The sequence below is a fragment of the Periplaneta americana genome, chromosome 17, assembly GCF_040183065.1.
Source record: "Periplaneta americana isolate PAMFEO1 chromosome 17, P.americana_PAMFEO1_priV1, whole genome shotgun sequence".
Lineage (NCBI taxonomy): Eukaryota > Metazoa > Arthropoda > Insecta > Blattodea > Blattidae > Periplaneta > Periplaneta americana.
In genome coordinates, this window is record NC_091133.1 from 66,994,546 (window position 1) to 67,020,164 (window position 25,619).

General features: G+C 34.1%; 1 protein-coding gene across 1 annotated transcript in view; it reads left to right on the forward strand.

Annotated features, from left to right (window-relative positions):
* Positions 1 to 25,266, forward strand: part of LOC138693303 (lachesin-like) — a 1,195,137-nt gene extending 1,169,871 nt beyond the window's left edge. The window contains exon 10 of the mRNA XM_069817176.1: positions 22,334 to 25,266. Coding sequence (XP_069673277.1) covers positions 22,334 to 22,743 — 410 coding nt within the window. The 3' untranslated portion in view covers positions 22,744 to 25,266. The remainder of the gene's footprint in view (positions 1 to 22,333) is intronic.
* Positions 25,267 to 25,619: the final 353 nt, after the last annotated feature.

The window sequence follows — 25,619 nt, forward strand, 5'->3', positions numbered from 1 at the left end:
AGGGTGACGGTAATAATAATAATAATAATAATAATAATAATAATAATAATAATTATTATTATTATTATTATTATTATTATTATTATTATTATAATGTTATGTGAAATTATGGTGGTTTACGATGGTTACCTCAAACTTCAACAAATTACTGAAACTTATTTAAGATAATGGAAAGAATATGGTTGAAATAACATTTTGAAAACTGCAACAGATGAATTCTCTCAATGAAAGTATTATTATTATTATTATTATTATTATTATTATTATTATGTGACATAATTAGAAACATTAAATCTAGACGTTTGAGATGGGCAGGGCATGTAGCACGTATGGGCGAATCCAGAAGTGCATATAGAGTATTAGTCGGGAGGCCGGAGGGAAAAAGATCTTTTGGGAGGCCGAGACGTTAATGGGAGGGTAATATTAAAATGGATTTGAGGGAGGTGGAATATGATGGTAGAGACTGGATTAATTTTACTCAGGATAGGAACCGATGGCAGGCTTATGTGAGGACGGCAATGAATCTCCGGGTTCCTTAAAAGCCATTTGTAAGTAAGTATTATTATTATTATTATTATTATTATTATTATTATTATTATTATTATTATTATTATTATTTGTATTGTTATTTTGGTTGTGCTTATTGATAGAGTGTTTGATTTTGATTTTTGGGGATGGTAGTATAGTGATGTGTGAAATTTGGATTTTTAGTTACGTTACAGATTAAAGATGGTCCTACCCTACATTTCGGAGTAGCAACGTACCTGATTCAGTATCACGAAAGGCGAACAAATTGGAACGTAACTGTTGAATCCATTATGAAGAGCTGTTCTTCAGGTCTGGTTGATGTCCTTTGATACTGTCGATTGTTGGTGGTAGAAGTTTACAGTTCCCACGCGAACACATATCGTCCTTTGACAAAAGACTTTCATTTTCTGTTGTAAGACAAACAAAGTTGTTGTGTGAAAGTCTGTCAGGTAGGCTTTATAGAGTTTCCGAATGATTGCTTCGCGAAATGTTTGTTTTTAACGTTGTGCGCCACTCTGGTAGCGGAAGTCGCAGCTTTTGCTTCCTGTGGAGTGTAATTTGAAGAAAACTAAAGCGTCTTATATCTCGCCATATAACTCATATTGCAGACTGCTAAAAGCATTTCGGAGAGTGAGTGAGTGCATTATCAAGGCCCGGGCGAGGCGGCAGCAGACAGACTATTAAAATGCGCCTTTGTCTATGCGATTATTCCATTTTGCATCCCCATAATGGATTATGTAGTTACTCTGAATGCACTGCGGGGATGGCTGTAAAAGTCTCCCTAAGCAGGCATATTAAATACCGAGAACACTGCACAGCGAAACCTAACTTTTGATTACCCTATGTTCGATAAACTCCCTATGACTTCCAATGAAAGACGTTTCAATACAGTGCATGTATGAATGCGTAATTTCACAGTAATTATATTATATTCCGCTTTATTTTTTAGTCATAACGCAAAGTTTGTGCGAATAATTCATATTACAATTTTGCAATGCTTGGGAAAAGTGGCATAAGTCAGTTTCCACAAACATTTTTTATTAATTTATTGACAACTTACGGAACATTTAGTCGCTTGGGAAAAGAGACATAAGTATTTCTCCCATTACAATAATTTATACAGAAGAAAATCAAATCGACATAAACCAGTGTGAAGACAGTTTTTTTTCTTCTCCTGTAAAATTAACATTTTTGGTTAAAGTACATAAGTTAGGTCAGATGCAAGTGTGTTCATGAGTAAGATAGTTATATATAATAAAAGTAATATAATACAGTTATATGAACACTTTTTAATGATTGAATAAAATTAATAAAATCGGTTAAAAACCATACATGTTTCGGAGGAATGCTCCTCCATCTTCAGTGGTAGTACCACGACGCTGGTACAGATGTTCGACCGCGTAACGTAACCGCGTCTTCCTTAAGCTACTTTACGCGGTCGAACATCTGTACCAGCACGACAGAATTGAGGCGGTAAGAAGCAAAGGGGTGTAAGTACACTTACGTTATTTTCCAAACAATACGATTAAAAGTTACTAAGCACTCGTAAATTTTGTGAAGTTTTAATTTTAAATGTTAATTTGCGATTTGGTTAAAAGATATATCACTTTACCACAAAAATTTTAAATGGTTTAATTTACTCTGAATGCACTTAAAAATATTTTTCAGAAATGTCACTTACACCCCTTTCCTTCTAAAGGTAAGCGTTCACTACATCGTATCGCACTCATCGGACGAATCGCACGGATCGGAAAAAGACTATCTTTGCTGTAATTGTTATGTAACCGCGTTCGCTATATCGTATCGGACGCATCGCCTCTCGGCAAATCCGTCCACGTTTCTCGGATGGGCAACTTTTCCGATGCGTGCAATCATGGCCTTCTTTAATAAATCAATTTTAATTGGTCAACTGTTACTATTATGTTGTGCCATGTTCAGTGTCGCGCCAAAATGGCAGACGGAAAACTTATTTCGCGTGTAGAAAATTGCGAAGAATTGTATAATTTGAGGCGTTCCCATTACAGTAATCAAGTCGTTTCTTGCAAATATATTATGTAACCAATATTTCTTTCGTTTCTTCCTCTTCAATTAAGACGCATGAAGCAATTACAAATACTTATTCGCTAACAGACGTAATTAATAGACCTAACCTCAACTCCTCTGCTTTCAGTAATGTCAATATCGTACGACGTCATGTTTTAAACAGCTGATAGAGGAATCCGATGAGGCGATGAGGTAGAGCCTTTACAGTGAACGCAGTGCACTTAAAATATCCGTTGCGTGCGATTCGTACGAGGAGTGCGATACGATGTAGTGAACGCTTACCGTAACAGCCTCAATTATTATATTTTAACGAAACCCTACAATAATGTTTCGCATATTTTCTCAAATAAACATTTATATATCTAAGAGATATGTGAAATGCCTGTTATTATTCGGTTGAGTAGCTTTAGTCATTCAGTCTGCTCTAAAAAAAACATGAAAGTTAGAATTGATAAAAAAGTTATATTATCGGTTGTTCTGTATGATTATGAAACTTGGACTATCACTTTGAGAGAGGAACAGAGGCTTCATTTAGAATTCGTAAGTTAACTTTCTTTATTTTTCTTCCTATGATCATGGTCTTCGTTTTATTTGCATTTATCTCTATCCCATATTATTCACAATTGTCATTTAGCTTCTGTAGCATATCCCTTAGTAACATACCCTCTTCTGCTAACAAAGCCATATCATCAGCAAATCTTATACACTTTATTCTTCTTCCTCCTACTATCACTCCTCTCATGTTCTGAAAGCAGTTCTTCACTAAATCCCTCTAAGTAGGTGTTGAATAAGGTAGGTGATAAAGGAATCCTTGACGTACTCATCTCCCTATTTCACTTCCTTATGATATTTCTTCTCCTATCCTGATTTTGACTCGCTTTTTCATATAAAGATTACTGAATAGTTTTCTGTCTTTCCAATCAACAATTACTTTCTTTAGGATTCCCATCAGTTTATTCCAATCCACTCTGTCAAAAGCCTTTTCTAGGTCCACAAATACTACATACACTTTTTACTCTTCTAGAAGTATCTTTCACCGATTGTTCTTAGCAGTCCAATTGCATCTCTCGTACCTTTTCCCTTCCTGAAGCCAAACTGCTCTTCTTCCAACTGTTCTTCCGTCTTAGAATATAAACGTCGATTCAGTATTCACAAGAGAATATTCGCTGATTACGATATCAGACTTATAGTCCGAAACTCTTTACATTTCTTTGCATTATTTTTCTTCGGTATTGGAAACAACACTGTCTCCGTAAAATCTTCAGGCCAGTCGCCTTTTTCATATAACGTTGCATAATGATAGAATTTGCTTCTTGCCTTTACCCAAGGATTTCACTAATTCAATGAGGATTCCATCAACTCTTGTTGCTTTCCAATTCTTCATTTCCTTTAACGCTAGTTGAACTTCTCTGATACTGTTTCTTCGTCTTCTATAGCTAAGTCATCTGGACAATTACTTGGACGACATCGGAAATGAAATAACAGACACACAAGGAATACTTTTCAAGATAACTTAGTAAAATCCATTAGGTTTAATGTACCTAACTCCTTCTTTAATAATCATATCCTGTATTTTTTTTTCAAATTTATTGATAATTTGCAATTAAATGTTCCGTCTTTATTATCACAGAAATATTCAAAAGCTGATGCTCTTCTGGGGGGAATATATTCTTTACTAAAGAATGCGCGTAAAAAGATAGTTAAACATGTTTTTGGTTGATAGCTTTAATATTTCAGCTGTTTCAATTGTACCTACAGGAGATGGTATCTATTTCATTCCCTTTCAAAACTTCTGTCGTCATTGAAAGTGACAGTTATTTTCCTTTAATTGGATTCGGAAATCTGCTCATTAATGTTTACTCAACTAAAGACCATGTTCTAGAAGAAGAAGAAGAAGAAGAAGAAGAAGAAGAAGAAGAAACAAAACTAGATGTTCGTAGACATGCCATAATACAATAATACCTATGAATCTTCAACTTCTTGAATAATAATAACAATAATAATAGTAATAATAATTATTATTATTATCATTATTATTATTATTATTATTATTATTATTATTATTATTATTATTATTAATGAGACCTAGTTCCTATTCTGACTGTCTAACAAATGTTGTACAATAATTTGGATAAATATAAAGAAAATTCCAACTTTACAGTTGGTCTCTACATAAAATCAATACGGCGTTTTCTCACATCTAAAGCCAGCCAGAAGCTTGAGATGCCTGATAAAGTTAGCTTTTATATTATGTCGTCAATAACAACAATGTTCTGTACGTACATTGCAATAAGAGTTGACTCACAGAGTAAGCTAAGTGGTAAATTTTGGCTTTTATAGGAAATCGTACAGGGTTTAAAGAAAGAAAACACGAGCTACAATAACATACATATCACATATTATTTTCTTTCAGTACAGCGCTAGTGTTGTTCAAAACATAAGCTTAAGCTTGAAAATACGAAAAGTAGACTGTATAACGTTCCCAGTTCATACCAAATTTAGTTAATTCTCCTTCTTATCACACACATTCATTTATAATAAAAATTATAATTAATTTACAAACGGATGGATGGATGGATGGATGGATCCATTAATACTAACTTTAAAGATCAGTTGATTAATAGTTAAATATACACATATTTACATCAGTAAATGAATGAATGAATGAATGAATGAATGAATGAATGAATGAATGAATGAATGAATGTGAATGAATGAATGATGTAACGATCGCATCATCAATTGATTTGATATGAGTAGCTAGAATGTTAAGTGTATGGATGGATTGATTAATGTCGATTAATAGGTAAATTAATGAGTAATGACTAACTTCTGAGAGCCATAGATGTAGACCTATACTTAACATGAATAAACAGGGATATTTGTGAATGAACGAATCAATGAATGCATCAGCCATTTTAATAGATGCAAACGATTAGAATGAGATGTGGGTTGGAGGATGCAAGGGTGGAATAATGGATGGATTAATCTATTTATAGATATATTAATTGATAAAAGATAACTTTCGAAATCTATACATGAGAGTTACCTGGATGAATAAAGGGATCAGTGAATGTATGAATCAATGAATGTATATGTATCAGATATTGAATACATATAAATGATTGTAATGAGAGGTTCATGGATGAATGGATTGAAAAATAGATGGATGAATGGATTGATAAATAGATGGATGAATAATGAATGGTTAAATTTTAAAATTCATAGATTTATAGCTAATAGAAAGATTAATAAATGAATCAATGATTACATAACCATTGAATAGATATGAATGGTTAGACGAGGGGTACATGGATGGATGGATGGATGGATGGACGAATGAATGAATGAATGAATGAATGACTGAATGAATGAATGAATGATGAATGAATGAATGAATGAATGAATGAATGAATGAATGAATGAATGAATGAATGAATGGATGAGTTAATATGCAGCTGAATTGCTAATGGCTAAATTTAAGATCATAGATGAATAGTTGCATGTATAAATATGTGGTTGAATGAATAAATGAATGAGCCATTGAATATGTGTGAATGGTTGGAATGGGAGATGGATGGATGGATAGATGGGTGGATGGATGGATGGATGGTTGGTTGGAGGAAGGAATGGGTGGCTCGATTAATAGATATACAGGTTAGAAGCGATATAACCCTCCGCATTGAAAGGAGGGATAGATTACATGAAAGTAAACAAAAAACTATTATACCTTTTGAGATTAAGTGTACATACATTATACATAAGTGTTCTGCCCAAGATAAAGTCTTTCACTGCAAACCCAGCATTCTCCAGTCTTTTCTATTTTCTGCCTTCCTCTTTGTCTCCTAAATCAAAATGAACGGAGCGTGTTTTGAGGTCACATTCTTCTTATTATTGTAGCATCAATTTCCATTTCAGCTGATATTTCTGGTTGGTGCGTGTTCGTTGTCTTTATAATATAGGTTTAATAGTTATTTTGTCTAATCTGCCTGGAATTTTCCAATTTCAAGACGTAAAATAGTTCACTATAGCGAATATATTTTAACGGAAATATTTTTATATACGCTACGCTACACAATTCGTTGTGCTGGTATTCGATATACGTGAATTTCACTACTTATATTACTTAAAAGTATAAAGTTCGTCATTCTTGCATTCGTTGCAACATTTCACTCTATTTCAGCATGATGGAAGAAGAAGAAAAAGAAAATTTCATGTTTCTTATATCTGAATGTGAGAATATAGGCTATACGCCATATCCCTCTTCTGGTTCTTGCCACCTCACCGTTTATGGTGTGTGCTAAGCTATTCTCTCCCCGGCACATTGTCGGTGTGAAGATGTATGTCGCACAGATGAACGAGCAGTTTGTGTACGTTCCATATCGCAATCTACAGAACAGCATATCCGTCAGTTTATGTGGCGATATCATCAACACTGTGAGCAAGTTCAGACACAGAGGACAATAAGTTTTGCAAATACCGGAGAACTGCTTGCTGTGCTCAGTTCTGCACGAAATAAATTCATACCGATTACATTACCTTATAGTTTCCGTTTCGCCGTAGATTACTTGACGCCTCACCTCCAAAAGATTTTCGATGTTCGATTTCCTGGGCAAATAACACCGAACAACAAGAATTTTGCTCCGACTAAAACAAAATGTGTCCCTTATGGTTTGATGTGCGCTGAATCCGAAAATGCATCTCTTTTCTTCGTATCACGTAAGGTTTTTAAGATGCACTATGATTTCACTTTTCGATTAGCTCTCCCCCAGGAAACATCTGGCGCGAGTTGAGGGTTGTAGACCAAAACACAAGCTAATGCATTTTATGAGTTTATGACTTATTTCCGGTTTCTTATGGTTGTGAGCATATTCTTTTGTACTTGTAATAAATAAACAGTTATTAGTCCCATCTATTCAGTAAATTTCATAACAGTTCAAAGTGAGGTCTATGCAATAAAATATACAAACAAGGGTACGGTTTTCAGTATTTAAAAGAAAAGTTTACCATTTTGAGTGAAGACAAATTAAAAAAGGACATTTTCATTTGTCCAAAAATTCACAAACTTATGTTAACTCTTTGTTTGAGGAAAAACTTTCCGTAACAGAAAAAGTGGAATGGCGCGCTTTCAAAGATGTTTGCTCAAATTTCCTTGAAATTTGGAACTTGGAACACAGAACTTGTTGTGGAAACTATGTCAAGTGCATATGAGGAAAAAAGTTCTCCTTCTCATTCTTTACGAAACTATCTCTTACTGCTTGTTGAGATAGTTTGTAGAGCGACATGATACCGCCACTGCTTGCCTTCAGTACGTAAATGAAACACACAGCAATGTACAGGAAACTCCTCGTACCCGTTTGAATGTCTGTGATTACACGATGTAATCACGACACTCGCTTTGGTCACCGCTGAAGCTAGAAGTTGGTTGGGAAGTGAAGGATAAATTAACTATAGTAGACTTTTATTTTTTAAAGAAATGTGACTTGAGAAGTAACAAACGTCTGGTTTGTTTCTCTGTAATTTCATTCAGTTCATTCGTGTTATATATTCTCACATTTTCTTTAGATCTATCCACGTTTATTGACCCGATATTTGTGTTTGCTTCTATTGGATAATAGTCAATATCCACATCCATTGGTTCGTCCACACCTGTGGAGTAAAGGTCAGCGTGTCTGGCCGCGAAACCAGGTGGCCCGGGTTCGAATCCCGATCGGGGCAAGTTACCTGGTTGAGGTTTTTTCCGGGGTTTTCCCTCAACCCAATACGAGCAAATGCTGGGTAACTTTCGGTGCTGGACAACGGACTCATTACACCGGCATTATCACCTTCATCTCATTCAGACGCTAAATAACCTAGATGTTGGTACAGCGTCGTAAAATAACCCAATAAAATAAAATAAATCCATTGGTTCGCACGTACTCGCAGTGGAGATGCTCGGTTGAAGCTGTCCGAGTTGTGTCTTTCTTCCTCTCTCTATAAGCCTTACATCGTTCGGCTTGGGTAATTTTGGGCTTATTCGATTCTTTTGAGATCCTTCTATCATTCAAAGGGATATGCGTTTCTTGTATTTCGACTTTAAACTGTAATTGCAAATATTACGCCATTTCGATTTCAGTAACATATTTTTTTCGGGATTCAAATTTATAAGCTTTCACTATTCGTTTAGATGCTAATAAATTAATTTAGATTAATAAATAAAAAACTAAAAAAAAAAAAAAATAAAATTTTAACAATCTTAAAATGATTCATCATTTTCTGTTTAGATCTCGTTCAGACGAATCGTTCGTGATTTATATCACTGTCTTACCACTTTGCATTCTGAGGATATACTGACTTGAAGGCTTGACTTAACGCAAAAGAAACAAAAATGGCTGACGCTCTCCTCGCTCCCCGCGCATGCGCGTAACTCTACAGCAACTATTGTTAGATGCTTGTAACCTTCGGTTAGTGAAGTCAGTTTTCACATTTTGGCTATCGGTTATACCTTTTTCAGATATTAGCTAAAGTTCTATATCCTTTTTTTGCTCGCCCAACATTTCCACCCGGGTATCGATTCTAAAGACGTAGCCTATTCAGGTAAAAAATTATCCAACCTCGTTTCGCAGGTGAGCTTGTCGTTTTAGAAGCATCAGCAAAAAAATTGGAAGAAGCAGTGACTGAAATCTACAAATATATCATCGAAATAGACCTCGCATTAACTACAAAGTAAACTAAACTTATGACTAGGAGATGGATGTTGATGAAAAGTCATCTTATTTTTCACATTATGACGATACCTATTAATATATAAATCCTTTCTATGTTAATATTAACGTAAAGAAGTAATTTCTTATACTGCATTGTTTTGCAAATTTGACATTTTTGAACTTATAGGTCATTTTTTATATTTTTTCGGCATTTTTTGATCATTTTTAATACTTTGAAGAACTTTTAGATCATTTGGAATGTATTTTACTTTCTTCTTTACCGATAGCTCTGTTAAATCATTTTCTAACCAAACAGGTCAGTAGTAGGCCTAATTACCTACTGAATAAGTGAATAACAGTGAAGTTTGAGTTTTATAGTTTGGAAAAGACTCTAAAGTCCATCCCTCATTCCACTGAAGGCTTCACTTCAAACAACGGAAGTAATATAAAATTCTTGACAGCAGCTTAGTTTAAATGAGGACTGCTACTGTACGTTTAGACAGTATTTTTAACACAAAGATTGCAAGAATGCACGCTGCGTCCACAATTTGTTTTGTCATTCACGCTCCCTCATCTGGATGATCTGGTAACAAAAGTGAAGCGCGGAAGGAGGAGGAGATGGAGAACGAAGGCACTGACAGGGACCACCCCTGATTGAGACACATTGTAAACCCTCATTAAAATCTGTAGTTTTCCCTTAAAACCTTCATTTTGTTGCATGTTCTTTTCCTTTATCTAAGTCAAATTCCAGGAAGTTGCCTCCTCTCTCCGAGATTTGCAGGGCAGTCATTGAAACAAGGTGACTAATTTTTAAGAAATTGTGGTGCGAGTACGGTGAATAATATTTAAATGTCATTTTCTTGTAATTGTATGTCGTTTTTCCATTAGTTTAAGGGAATTTTAATGATCATTTTAAGTATATTTTTAAGTCATCAACATCCGCCCCCTACTTATGACAAACCATAGGCCTATCGAAGAAGACATACCTGTAATCTCCAATTACAAAGAGCGAGTAACATATGCGCATCAATAGTGTGTTAGGATTTTTAATTGACGTGCTTATATCAACTCCACGTGAAGTATGAAAGAACATTGTGATATCTCGAGTTTATTGATGGCGACAGTAAAAATTTGTAATTTTAATTTCAGTTTTAGTTAACAGTCATCTTGTAGCTTAAGATTTATTGTGTCAATGGTAGTGGTAGAAATCAAAATACTGATGTAGGTACACAGTTAATTGTAACTAGGAATAATCTTTATAACGAAAACGTGACAACACCGTTTGGGATTACAAGTTTTGATGCGTGCAAAAAAGATATATTCAACACAAAGTATTAATTGAAGGATTTTCCTATACAATATACCGGGTGAATCTTCTCTCCTGAGAATTGACTGCTACGTACCGCACTGAGCACGAGCGGCTGGAACCACTTATTTACAAGCAAATTCAATGTGTAGAATGTTTTAAGCATTCGGACAAAAAACATGCTTTTCTAGAACGTTCTCGAAACAGAGGTACATTATGAAAAACAAGTATGTAGAGCCGTGATTCGAACCCGGACCTGCACCGGGACAATCCTGCGTGTTAACAGTTGCGCAATCGCAGCACATTAACACAGGTCAACATCGTAGCCTTATCGGACGGGCTGGTGAATGCGATGTGAGCACCTGCATTTAGCATCGTCTTTAAAATGCAGGTTGCCTAGTTACCAAACCGCAGGATAAAAAGATTCACCCTGTATAGGATCCGTTACCAAGAACCAGAGTCCTGCATTGGAGTTAAATCGCTCGCTTGAACTCGGTCGAGTGTCGCACCCTCGAGTGAGATAAGGTCGATCGTGATACGCTCGTAATAAATAGAAGGACAGTACAAGGTCATCTCACCGACATGTCTTACCTTGTATGGAATGCGACAGATAATATACACATGTTTTGCTCACACGGTAAAAATAAGGCTTTATTTTCTGCGTTTATGACAAACGTTTAATGGAAGAGTCAATGGAACGTACCAAAACAGTAACATGAAGTTATAAATAAAACAGTATGAAAAACTTCGATATACAGTTATTATCAGGGAAAGGATTTATATGTAAATACATATTTACTTATAAAGCTAATATAATTTATATTTTGCATTATCTTTATGTTTCACAATGTGTAGGGTTGAAAAATCCTACTTTTATTTTCCATATTTTTCCATATTTTAGAGTTTAGTACATATTTTCGTTAATTTCCATATATTTTCCATATTTCATATAAAACAGTCCATATTATATTAGGTTTAACAATAAAACAAAACAAAATTCCATTAACTTTTAAAAATACATTTCAACAATAGAGATTTAAACACATGTTCAGTAATCCCTTTAACATCAGAGTTATTTGAAAATTAGCAGTCCTATCAACAATGGGAAAGTAAGTTACAAAACTGTATTAATTTAATTTAAAATTTTTAACAGACTTCAGTTGTGCAGCTCAACAGTTAAATGCCAGTCAGAGTACACATAGGTTCAGTTTTGTAAATCATACTATAAAGACGGTAAATATGCCAAAAGTACGTCATTCAGTCAATTTAAAATCAAAACTAACAAGTTACATTTCAGAATTTAAAGAAGATGGTTTATCAACTGACAATAAAATATTATTTTGTAATTTGTGTCAGTGTGCAGTATCATCTACACAAAAGTTCCTGGTGCAACAACACATTACAACTAGTAAACATCAGGCCAACAAACAACTAAATTCCAAGCAGAGACAATTGTTTTTAACACAACCAACAACATCGAATGTAAGATCTGAGTTTAACATCGACCTGTGCCGTTCTCTCATCTCTGCTGATATTCCTCTCTACAAACTAAAGAATAAGGTCTTCAGGGAATTCCTTGAAAAATATACTCAACATACAATCCCGGATGAGTCAACACTTAGGAAGACGTATGCTCCATCCATCTACGATGAGACAATACAGAAGATAAGAGATGAAATTAAAGATAGTTCAATTTGGGTTTCCATTGATGAGACTCCCGACAAAGAAGGTAGACTTGTTGGTAATGTAGTTATCGGTTTGTTAAGTGAACAATATTCTGAACGAATTCTTTTACATTGTGATGTTCTAGAAAAGTGCAATAACAAAACTATAGTTAAACTGTTCAACGAAGCTATGGGTATCCTGTGGCCAAAGGGTATTATGTACGATAATGTGTTATTCTTTATTAGCGATGCTGCCCCTTATATGGTCAAAGCTGGACAAGCATTATCTGTTGTATATCCTAAATTGACTCATTTTACTTGTGTGGCGCATGCATTTCATCGTGTGGCAGAAGTGGTCAGAGACAATTTCCCTAAAGTAGATTTGTTGATTTCATCAGTGAAAAAAGTATTTCTCAAAGCTCCCAGTAGAGTTAACGTGTTGAAAGAAATGTACCCTGAAATTCCATTGCCACCAAAGCCAATTTTAACTAGATGGGGTACATGGCTAGAAGCAGTTGAATATTATGCCGAACATATAGACTCTATTAACAATGTTCTCCTTGCATTGGACTCTGAAGATGCAGTCTCAATTGATACTGCGAAAACAGTTACCTGTGACATAAGTGTGAAGAATGACTTAGCTCACATTCAGCATACATTTTCATGCATCATAAAAACGCTCAAAAGTCTCCAAAATAGGCACCTTTCACTATCTGAAAGTTTTGAAATTATAAATAGTACTGTGGAACAACTGAATCGTGGTAGAGGTAAAGTTGCAGATGCAGTAAGAGCTAAGGTGGACACTGTACTTTCAAAAAACCCTGGATATGAAGAACTACAAAAGGTTGTTGCTGTGATGAGTGGTGAATCAACAGTGAAGATTAACTTGGACTTATCCCCAGCAGACATTGTGAAATTGAATTATGTACCAGTTACTTCTTGTGACGTCGAACGCTCTTTTAGTCAGTATAAATCTATCCTCAGAGACAATAGAAGAAGATTCACTTTTCAGCACTTGAAAGAAATGTTTGTAACCTATTGTTATGGTAACAGACAATAAAAATTGTGTTTTGTTGAAACTACATTGGAAGATAAGGTACGTCCATTATATTTTTTGTTTAGTTTGATTAAAATGTACCAATATTTAACGTACATAGTCATTTTTTTATAATTTTAAGTCCATATTTAATTCCATATTTTGGTAAAAATCCATATTTAATTCCATATTTTGGTAAAAATAACTACATATATATTTACATATTTCATATATTTTTAGTCCATATAAATCCGTTCCCTGGTTATTATTGTTAATTAATAAATTATCCAATATTTCATTTACCACATATACGTATAATATGATAGGTCCATACATAGTGTTCCGCCTATATACTGCAACAATGTAGAAACGTTTTACAGAATATTATTGATATAGCAGTAGATTAATAACAATATTAGTACAGAGATAATGTCACAGAAAATACAATAAAACGAATAATCATGCTGCACAACAGTTACAGACGCAAAGATTGATACACTAATTATTAGAGATTATTAATATTACTATTACTATTATTATTATTATTATTATTATTATTATTATTATTATTGTTATTATTATTATTATTATTATTATTATTATTATTATTATTATAGTTTTAATAGTTTTATTTTCCCTGGCAGAGTTAAAGCCATCAGGCCTTCTCTTCCACTTAACCAGTATCAAATCACATACAGAAAAAATACATACCGGTATACAAATATGAACTTAAAAATAATAATAATATTATTATTATTACTAGAAAACTTGACACGGTTCTTGCATTATTGTGATTGTGTTCTCCGTTTATAATAATTACATTTACATCCAATAACATCTAACAGATGTGGCAAAAACAAAATCACTCCTGTGTGGGCAAAAAAAAAACATTTACGTACAACATTTATACTACATTTTAAAGCAAGTTTTGTAGTTGTACTATGGAGAAGTTAGTTAAACACTGCAAAGTTTTGAGATGATAAACATCTATGATGTTACTACACAGTTCATTACTGTAACAAGAACGAATGTCTAATGCTCGGCTTACACCGTTCGAGGATTTATCGCTCGCGACAATTTTACCCATTATGCATGTACGCTACCTATCGGATTATGCTATGAACTACTTGGCGCTCGAGCGAAAACGTCCTATGCAGACCTCTGCCAAGAACTATTCTGCAGTTCCATTTGTAACAGATCCAACGGAAGGTTCCGCTTCCCTTGATTACAAACGTTGGATATTTCTGCTTCGATGTCACGGTGCAACAACCAAGAAATCTCACATGACAATCTTAGTGTTGTTTTCCATTTAGAAAATGTTATAAATTGAAGGAGATATTTAAAACAAAAGTTAGACAATCTTCCTTATTTCTTCGAGTTTCTTTCTTAGTCTTGTTTTAAACAAGACCAAAGGAATTCAATTTAAGTGTTTCTTGGTGAGATTTATGGGCGTGTTCAATAAACTGAGGGGGTCGCTTTAAATTGAGTGTAAGCAATACTTCACGACGTCTCTCGGACTGATAACCAAGTCTGCCAGACAGTCTGATGTATCGGCCGTCAGCTCGCGCAACACACAGTCGTCACTAGTTAATTGTGCGAACACCAGATTAAGACTGAGAGCCCCGCAGATAAACACTTGCCCGCGTCAAATTTGTTATAAAGTCTGCGACTGTCTTACTACAATAGAGACACACTCTGTCTGGATGTGAGCTCTGAAATAGAAAAATCACAAGTAAACAAGATGGTACGTGGATAGCTGCATTAATTTTTAAGAGTGATTCTTTATTAATTTACCAATAAAGATAAAGCTTCCGGAAAGTAACATGGCGAAATGGAATTTCACATATCAATCCAGTAGCTTTCAACAGTTTTTACTCTACGCCCGTCTTTGTAATTCTCTCACAAAACCTGTTTTCCTTCTTCACTCCATATGACAGCCCTCTCAGCGGTGTTTTCCGTTACACGTATGTCACAGTTACCGCGAAATCGGCCACCGTTTCTACGGTAATAACTTTAATAATAATCCGTGGCGCTACAGCCCATGAAGGGCCCAGACCGACCAGCCAGCTGTTGGCCTCATGTCCACATGCCGAAACAGAGGTGGACGATCATCCGACCAGAATGGAAGTATCGTATGGTTAGCACGATAATCCTCCCAGTCGTTATAGCTGACTTTCGCAACCGGATTTCGCTACCTATAGTAGCTTTCCAAGAGAATCATGATGCTGGCTGGGCACCGATCCCAAACACTGTTGGAAATTTCATGAGAAATTTTTTTTCTCCCCTGAGGATTCGAACCAGCGCGCATTCCGTAACGCATGTCCTAGACCACGACGCCACGGCGAGGAACCGGTAGTAACTTTAGTTTCTAAAACTTGCTTAGCAGCGAAAATGTTCATAAATATCTTAAAATTAATAGAAGCGTATGTTACTAGTGTCGCAAGAGATGTAAAAAGTGCCCTTCTTATGTTTCAAAATATTTTGAACAATTACGAAAATTATTCTGAAATACTAGACTAATATCATGTTATGAAATGTTGGAAATAAATTCTCGAGTGTTAGTTTCTTCCATATTTGACATAATTTAAAATTATAAAAATTTCGCTGTAATGTGGTGTACACCAGTGATTTTGAACCGAGAAACCGCGGCCCTCTAGGGGTCCGAAGAGCAGTTAATGAAGGGCCGCAAACTAAATAATAATAATAATAATAATAATAATAATAATAATAATAATAATAATAATAGCGGTGTTCGAGAATAATAGGAATAATAGGAAAATGTTTGGGGCTAAGAGAGATGAAGTTACAGGAGAATGCAGAATGTTACACAACGTAGAACTGCACGCATTGTGTTCTTCACGGACATAATTAGCAATATCAAATCGACACATTTCTGATGGACGGGGTATGTATCACGTATGGGCTAATCCAGAAATGCATGTAGAGTACAAGGAAACGTCAAGGCCGGAGAGGGAAAAAACCTTTTGGGATGCCAAGACGTAGATGGGAGGATAATATTAAAATGCATTTGAGGTAGGTGGGATGTGATGGTGGAGATTGGATTAATTTTGCTCAAGATAGGGACCGATGGTTGACTTCTATAAGGGCGGTAATGAACCTCCAGTTCCTTAAAAACCATTTGTAAGTAAATAATAATAATAATAGCTTTTGAAATTTGTTGTATGAAAATTGAAACATTCGATTATTATTTTGCGTCAATTAAAAAAAATGTATTTTTTTAATTTATATCAAGTGACGTTTCCTTGTACTATATTCTGCCTCTACACTACAGGCCACACTAAAGAAATATGAAGAAAATGGTGTGTTTCAGCATAAAAAAACTGCTATGTACTATTCTGAAACAATTAGAAAAACACAGTAGCTTGCACAACATTACGCACGAATGAGTAATTCGACCAGTATTCTCGAGCAATTAAAAACACAAAACAGCTTGTACCACATTAAACACGGATGAGTAATCCCTTCATTGACTCACAACAGACTGAGGTGAACTTCACACACACAACGCCCGACAAATTCCCTTGAAATTAATCTCGTACGAAAGAAGCACTGTGGGGGTGTAATAATCGAATGTGTTCGTACCTTACGTATTGCTTACTTGTCCCGCGCCGTACCGTCGTGATCTAAAGCTTCGTGCCTAGACTCGCTTGCGGAATGAGCGTTGGTTCGTTTCCTCATGAGGGAAGATATTTTATCCTGAAATTTTGGCCAATGTTTGGGACCGAACCTATGAAGTATCGTGATGAATAACGGTTGGGGGATTATCGTTCTTAACACACGATACTCCTGCACTGGTTGAGTGATCGTTCACCTTTGCTGAGATATGTGAACTTGAGGCCAGTAGTCGGCTGGTCGCCTTGACACTCTATGGGTTGCCGCACCTATGATTTTATTGCTTACTAGAAGAGATGTTTTAACTGTGTATTCAGAATGAATTGTTATTAGTAGCAAAGCACTGATGAAGTTTAGTAAATCAGGGATGATATATTATTGATAATCATTTAAAATGGAATAATCATATTCATTATTTTTGTAATAAATTACGTAAAACATTATATTGCTTTGTTGTCCTAAGGAATATTTTGTCAATTAACTGTTTACATATAATTTATTTAACATTATTTCAATCTATATTTATGCATGGTACTATAGGTTGGGGTGGAACTTTTAAATCCAACCTATATCCGTTAATTTTACAACAGAAAAAAGTATTAAAAATTTGTTTAAAAAAGGCAGAAAGATTACCGAAAAGGCTAAGTATATGATTATGTCTCGTGACCAGAATATTGTACGAAATGGAACTATAAAAATTGTAGATTTATCCTTCGAAGAGGTGGAAAAATTCAAATATCTTGGAGCAACAGTAACAAATATAAATGACACTCGGGAGGAAATTAAACGCAAAATAGATATGGGAAATGCTTGTTATTATTCGGTTGAGAAGCTTTTGTCATCTAGTCTTCTGTCAAAAAGTCTGAAAGTTAGAATTTATAAAACAGTTATATTACCGGTTCTTCTGTATGGTTGTGAAACTTGGACGCTCACTTTTAGAGAGGAACAGAGATTAAGGGTGTTTGAGAATAAGGTTCTTAGAAAAATATTTGGGGCTAAGAGGGATGAAGTTACAGGAGAATGGAGAAAGTTACACAACGCAGAGCTGCACGCATTGTATTCTTCACCTGACATAATTAGGAACATAAACTCCAGACGTTTGAGATGGGCAGGACATGTAGCACGTATGGGCGAATCCAGAAATGCATATAGAGTGTTAGTTGGGAGGCCGGAGGGAAAAAAGACCTTTGGGGAGGCTGAGACGTAGATGGGAAGATAATATAAAAATGGATTTGAGGGAGGTAGGATATGACGGTAGAGACTGGATTAATCTTGCTCAGGATAGGGACCAATGGCTGGCTTATGTGAGGGCGGCAATGAAGCTACGAGTTCCTTAAAAGCCAGTAAGTAAGTAAGTAAGTAAGTAAGTAAGTAAGTAAGTAAGTAAGTAAAGGCAGAAAGATTACTCAACTGAATATTTTAAACATTTCAAAGCTTTCAACATTAAACAAATTTATTATTTTATTTTACTAAAATATTTTCGTACCGCGCCGTGGCGTCGCGGTCTAAGGCATCCCGCCTAGGACTCGCGTTACGGAATGCGCGCTGGTTCGATTCCTCATGGGGGAAGAAATTTTCTCATGAAATTTCGGCCAGTGTATGGGACCGGAGCTACGATAGGTAGCGAAATCCGGTTGCGAATACCAGCTATAACGGCTGGGGGGATTATCGTGCTAACCACACGATACCTCCATTCTGGTTGGACGATCGTCCACCTCTGCTTCGGCATGTGGGCGTGAGGCCAGCATCCGGCTGGTCGGTCTAGACCCTTCACGGGCTGTAGCGCCACGTATTATTATTATTAAAATATTTTCACAGAAATCTTAATAACTTTGAAAGAAAATACGAATTCTCTGCGTTTGTCTGAACCTAAATGCAGCTTTTTATCATAGCATGAGTCAAGGTCTCAGATTATTAAACAAATTTTATTCTAATATTATTTTAACCACGGATCCTGTCCAAATTAATAAAAATATTTAAAAAATTGTATTGGATTTAAAGTTTGGGTTTAAACATATTAAACACTTTTTAATCTGTATTCACTCTAAATTTTAATTTTATTTTTGTCTGCATTGGAATCCCCTCCTGAGCACGAGACTGACTTATTCAGAAAATGTATTTTTCAACATAATTTCCATTTTGTATTTAATATGTAGACCTACTATAAGTTACTTATAGTATATTTTTTAATTTTAGGCCATTTATGACAATTTGAATTTCGAAAGACTAATTAAAAAATTAAGGAATTAGTTATTCTCGTTAACAAACATAATACACATGTTGCGTTCCTTCGTTATCAATAGTAAATGTAATAGCCAACTTCTATGTTCAGGGTGGGAAACCGCCGCGTCAGCCCTAATAATCGCAATTACCATGCCATTTTTCGCTTTTGTGAAACTCAACACGATAATAATAATAATAAAAACCAGTTGAAGAAAAAAGAATTAAATAGTTCTGGACTTAAAATATTGCATTGAGCTTTTTTTGAAGAACTAAAAGTTGTAATACAGTCATCTTTGCACTTAATTGAGTGTGAAACTTAGCAGAAACTTTCTTAACACTTTGTGACATGAATTTTTATATATATTTTATGATTTTTCCACAATTATGGGTGCATAATGTCATAGAGACAACATGAACAAAAAAAATCAATCCTCTTCCTAATTACAGCTGACCAAGGAACTGGCGGCTGCTGCACTCTTTCGGTAAAGAACGAAACTATTTCTGAGGTTACCAAATGGAACCATCAGGCAAATTATATGAGTCAGGGATTACGGAATTGTTAGTGATTCCAAATGAACTTATTCAAGGGTTAACAATAGCTTTGATATTTCTAGAATAGAGTCGAATATATTATTCTAAATGTTCATCAGCGTAGGCCAGTATTTATTTGTACAAAGTACATGTTTGAAAATTATTATTTACAAAGGTAAACCGAAGCAAACAAAACTTTCACCGGAAATGAAACATCATGCTGTGAAGGATATTCCTTTGGAGGAATGACGATCAACATCTCTTACGTTCTGCGATACTTTTTACATACATTTCTTTATGGAATAATTTCAAGTTATACTGCTGTTGCAGTTATATGAAATTCTCTCTCTTCCTCTTGGAAAAGTAGAGCCTTTCAGATTTAGGTTTTCCCATGGAAAAGGCACGAACTGAGATACCAAAGAAATATTTCTGAATTCGAGATACCTACCATCAAAATAATTTCTGAAGTCAGATATAGGCCTAATTTTTTCCTATGGTACCTCTTCTTTTCCGCTTTCGATTTCAAAGTACTAAGGTTATGTAAATCACAATTTCTTTAATTTTTTCTGAAGAAATTTAACTTTTCAATTAGTAATATGTTGCAAATATCATTTCTGTAATTCGCTTATCAATTAATATGAGTAAATGAAAATTATGGAGTCAGTGGAAATCTTCAAGAAAATCATTTACTACTGTATTTTCTTTTTTTTTTCTTTATAAATTCTTTAATAACAAATAGCACTTTAATGAACAGTTGAAAGACTTCGCCTTTGCTTAGCTAATGCATTTCGCAATGCAGAATTAGGATTCTATATTCCAAATTGTTTTATCCACCAATACTTTCAAACGTTTTCTGGAGAGGATGCACCCGTGGTTTTTTCACTATCTTTTCTAGAATTTCTCATTATTTTATTCAGCTTAGGAACTTTGAACATAGAGACAGCTTATATTTGATAATGGAATATGATAGAAATTTTGGTACTAAACTAGGAAGCCAGTATTGGAAACTTTCATATTTGGAGCTCTATCAGTGATAATGATTCTGTACTGATATTTTGTCCGAGATAATGAACTATTTAAATACAGAATTAGTCTTCATTCCATGTGCGGCTTTTCAAAGAGATAAATTTCAACAATTCGAACAGAGGTTATGAATAATGTTCATTATTAGGGTTTCCTTCAAACATTATTTTTTAAAAATATATAACGCTCGCGATCTAATAAATCTACGTGTTTTCGGCAGTAATATTATATTATAGTCTATTACATTACATTATATTATATTATATTATATCATATTATATTATATTATATTATATTATATCATATTATATATTATATTATATTATATTATATTATATTATATTATATTATATTATATTATATTATATTATATTATATTATATTATATTATATTATATTATATTATATTATACTATATTTTACTATTTTACACTATACTTTACTATATTACATTATAATATAATATGTTATGTTATGTTATGTTATGTTATGTTATGTTATGTTATGTTATGTTATGTTATGTTATGTTATGTTATGTTATGTTATGTTATGTTATGTTATGTTTTCTTTTGTTGTGTTTTGTTATATTGTGTTGTGTTATGTTATATTATATTATATTATATTATATTATATTATATTATATTATATTATATTATATTATATTATATTATATTATATTATATTATATTATATTATATTATATTATATTATATTATATTATATTATATTATATTTGAAAGATAAGTACAGTTACGAATTTCATTATTTTATTTCAATATTATTTTTTTTTAAATATACGTAACTATATTCTGAATGCTCCATTACAGCAATTGTAATACTAGACACCATTTTATGCACTTCTACATTCAATTTAAGTTGCATAACTCAATTAGGCCTACCATGATGTGAAATTCACAACATAAATATACGTACATTATGTTGCTAAGTTGTTTTGTCCTGCTTCATCCTATTTCAATAAGTAATTGCTAATTTAAATTTGTAAATAATGACATTATTTACACTTCGATTAATATTTAGAATTTGGTGAAGCCTGTATAATTAATAAAGCCTTTAAAATGTCTTAGAAATTTTGTCACTAGAGGCTCTTGTCACGAGCCAATTTTCGCTGTTCAGTTTAATTGCCTCGATCATTTTGTCCCTGAGTTATTTCAATTTTAGACAGGTTAAGATGAGAGGTTTGGTTGATTGAACTTCTTTGCGACATGAACAAGTGGTGAAAGTTTTGAGACAGCTAATATTTCATATTTTTATCAAGAAATTAGTGCTCTAATATTTGGGCCAAATAATGGAGCTAGAACAACATTAAATGGATGCTATTAAGGAATATGTGCTGAGTAGTAGAAACCTTTATATTCAAACATTGTGACTGAATTTTAGACTAAAATGATAGCTAATAATATTTGTATATATGAAGAAATATAAAAAGCTATGAAAGACTTTTTATACATGGATTTTATGACGCGTTTTCATGATAGGCTTAGCTGGCAGCGTGCAGCGCAAGTGACATTGTGTATAGGTGGGAATTTGAGGCAATAACATTTTAAGCATCTTGATAAAACCAGTAAGCATGCTTCATGGATCATTACCGTCGTTTTATAGCCGAGGGTGTTTGTCGTCTAATGCAGCACTCTCTTTTCAGAACTCCACCTGGCGCCAAAGACGACAATTGTTCCTGTCTCTGCAAGGCATGACAATAAATCCCGCAAGAAAACAGCTCCTCATTCCAAGGACAGCAAACGGAAAAGAAAACGTCCTAAAGGAGAGCGACGGGACGACGAAGAAGACGCAAGCGGCGAGGAAGATGAAGATTCTGAACCCGTAACTACCGGTTCTTGGCTCGAACCCCGAACCGTGCAGACAATAATGCCAAGCGCCAGCCGCCCTCCATCTTGGATCCTACACCGAAACGATGCCGACAACTCCGCAGCGGCGAGCCCCATCAACGACTGTCGAATTTGTAGTTCTCGTCTTCCATTGTGGGCTACCGCGCTAGTTGTAAAGGTTGCAGTCAAACACCTGCTAGACATTCATTATGCCGTTATTTTTTAAAATATATCTCCAGAAAATATATAAAACAAAAAAAAGGTTTGGCCAGATAAATCCGTCGTTTAGTGGACAGTTGAATTTAAACTGATGATATTCGTTTTCTGACGAAAATAAAAAAAAATAGAGGGAGAGTTATAGAGCGAGATGGGATTTGCGCTGATGCAAGGGAGTTTGGGTCTGTTGTAGGAGTCTGTACGTAGTGAGCAAACACGGAGACGTGTACATAATGTGACAATTAATGACCTTGTATACAATGGTATCAGGGACTCGCAGACACGGCTTGTGTGTGTCCTGTTCTAAATACGAGAAACATTATTAATGATGCTATTGTAAATACCGTAAATACATAGGAGAATTTTTTTATATATAAAATTGAGCAAACTAATTAAAATTCTGTCTGGCGATCTGACATTATCACAAAGTGTCACACTGCCTATACTGAATTTGCTTGACACTTGATGATGCAACCACTGCTAATAGCCATAAGACCCGGAGACTTCTGAATATGGCGAAAATGGTATATTCTCCAAGAATTTTAGATACTTTAATACTTTGACTTCTGCCTCTTCATTTTACTACCTACAATAAAAAAGTACGTTGTTACTGCAAGAAATAGAATTTATATATAGATTGGAAGGGAACCTATTACATTCATTCACAGAGGTAATAGATCGAGTCAATGCGAACATGTTTGGTCAAATAAATTTTTTGATACGTCCAATAGTTTTGAGAGTACAAAATGTAACGTGTTGCAATGCTGAAAGTCTTTTTGAGGTCATTGCTCTAAAGTGTGTGTGACTGTAACTGCAATCATCCACTCCCCAAGAATTGCAAGACGAGAATGTAAACAAAAACGTCTCATTAAATACGTTTCGATCAAATTCCTGTACATTCGTGAAACTTAACATTACTGTAAACTAATTAATTTTCTGAATTCATTTATTTTTAATTTCTTAAAAGATAACGTAAATGGAAATTGAGTTACAGAATGTGCATTCGTAATAATATTATTTTTAAATTAGCCTACATCAAATGTAAGCGAATCTGTCATAAAAATGGTTTTCTTTTATAAGAATGTACATTCTTTAGTCTACTATTTTGTAATTACGTGTAAAAGCGAAGAAATCAACAGATATTGTGAATATTAAATAAGTTTTATGATATTAAAATTAGAGTTAAAGAGGTTATAGCATAAGTAATAAATAATGTAAAAACCAAACAATTTGTTCAATTAATTGGTTCAATAATAGTTTGTGTTTTGGTCAACAGTAATTCGATCGAAATGATATGATGAGACGTTTTTGTTTACATTCTCCTCTCGCAAGTCTTGCGGAATGGATAATTGCTGCTACACTCATCCCCACTGCAGAGTAATGACTTCAAGGAGCGTTGCAGATTGGCAATATATTGCATTTCATATTCTCAAAACTTTCGGAAGTATTAAAAACTTACTTGACAAAACTTGTTCCCATTGACTTCATGTATTATCACTGTGAGCTAATGTAATAGGTTCCCTTACGACCAGTATTCCTATATTATCATTATTATTTTTATTGTAAGAAAAACGCGGCCTCGGTGGTACAGTGACTACTGTATTGCCTCTAAATGTATGGTACACGGGTTCAGTCTCGATGAAGGGCAGGGTTTTTAGGCAAACTCTCATTCGAAATTTCGGCAAACAAGGCAACGGTTCTAATTGAAGAAAGTAGGAACATTTCGACCTAGAATCAAACTTACTTAGAGTGTTCAATGTGTAACAATATACTGGGTGAACAGTATAGAGCAGAACAGGTTTCACGGCCGGCCGACTATGCGCGCGGAGGTGGGAGACTCAAGGCCGCACGAGGCCGTGAAACCTGTTCTGCTCTATACTGTTCACCCAGTACTATAACGTACCTTCCCGAGATTTACAAATTCTAAATGAGTATTGAATAAGCCAAACCTAATCGAGTAGTGCGATAAATTAATTATTAAATTCTAGACATTGGAAAACAATCACTGAACGAAACAAATGATTGCTTTGAAATTAGATACCTTCAAACACAAAAGTTTTAAATTGTCATTGCGATAATATTCTTGGAAAAGATTTCTGATATTGTGAGAAATCAATGTAATATATTCCTCAATCACATATTATAGGCCTATACATTTATAAAAAAATGTCAAACTACTTATAATAGAATGTGACATGATATTATTAAGAGTACACTCCACTAAAATTGGCAACTTTTTTCCTAATCATTTTTCAACCAAATTTTGAGAGCATGTCTACTATGTAAAGGACTAACAAACTCCCAATTTTGAACTCCCAAGTGTTTTTGGCTCTTGATTAATTTATCTTTCTTTTTCATTCTTTTTAGAAGTATTTTCAAATCCAAGTTTTTAGTAGATCATCTCAGTTTTACGCTTCCTTTTCTTTTTTTGTTACATTCACAAGACATAAGAAACATTTCTATACATTCATTTTATGATATATCTCATTTATTCATTTTCAATTTTTTTTATTTTTAAAATGTTATTTTTTATATAATTCATAAAAAATATTAATAAAATAATCTAGCAGCAGTTCTTACAAGATAAATACATTCAGTAAAAATTTCATCCAGATCGATTAATATTTGTCATAAAAAATTGGTACTCAATCAAGAAAAATAAACTCACGGCAAAATGGACTTGAAAGTAAACTGAATATTTATGTAACATATCTTATCAAAATTCTCCTCCGCTACATTCATCTAGTAACTTCAGGAAGCCAAGTTTAGAACAAAAAATTACTAGATTAGTAATATCAGAAATTTGTAAAAAGGAATTCTTTAATAAAAAATAATTTTGACAGATCTTTAGATGGCACGATCCCTTACAGCCTTAATTTAAAAAAA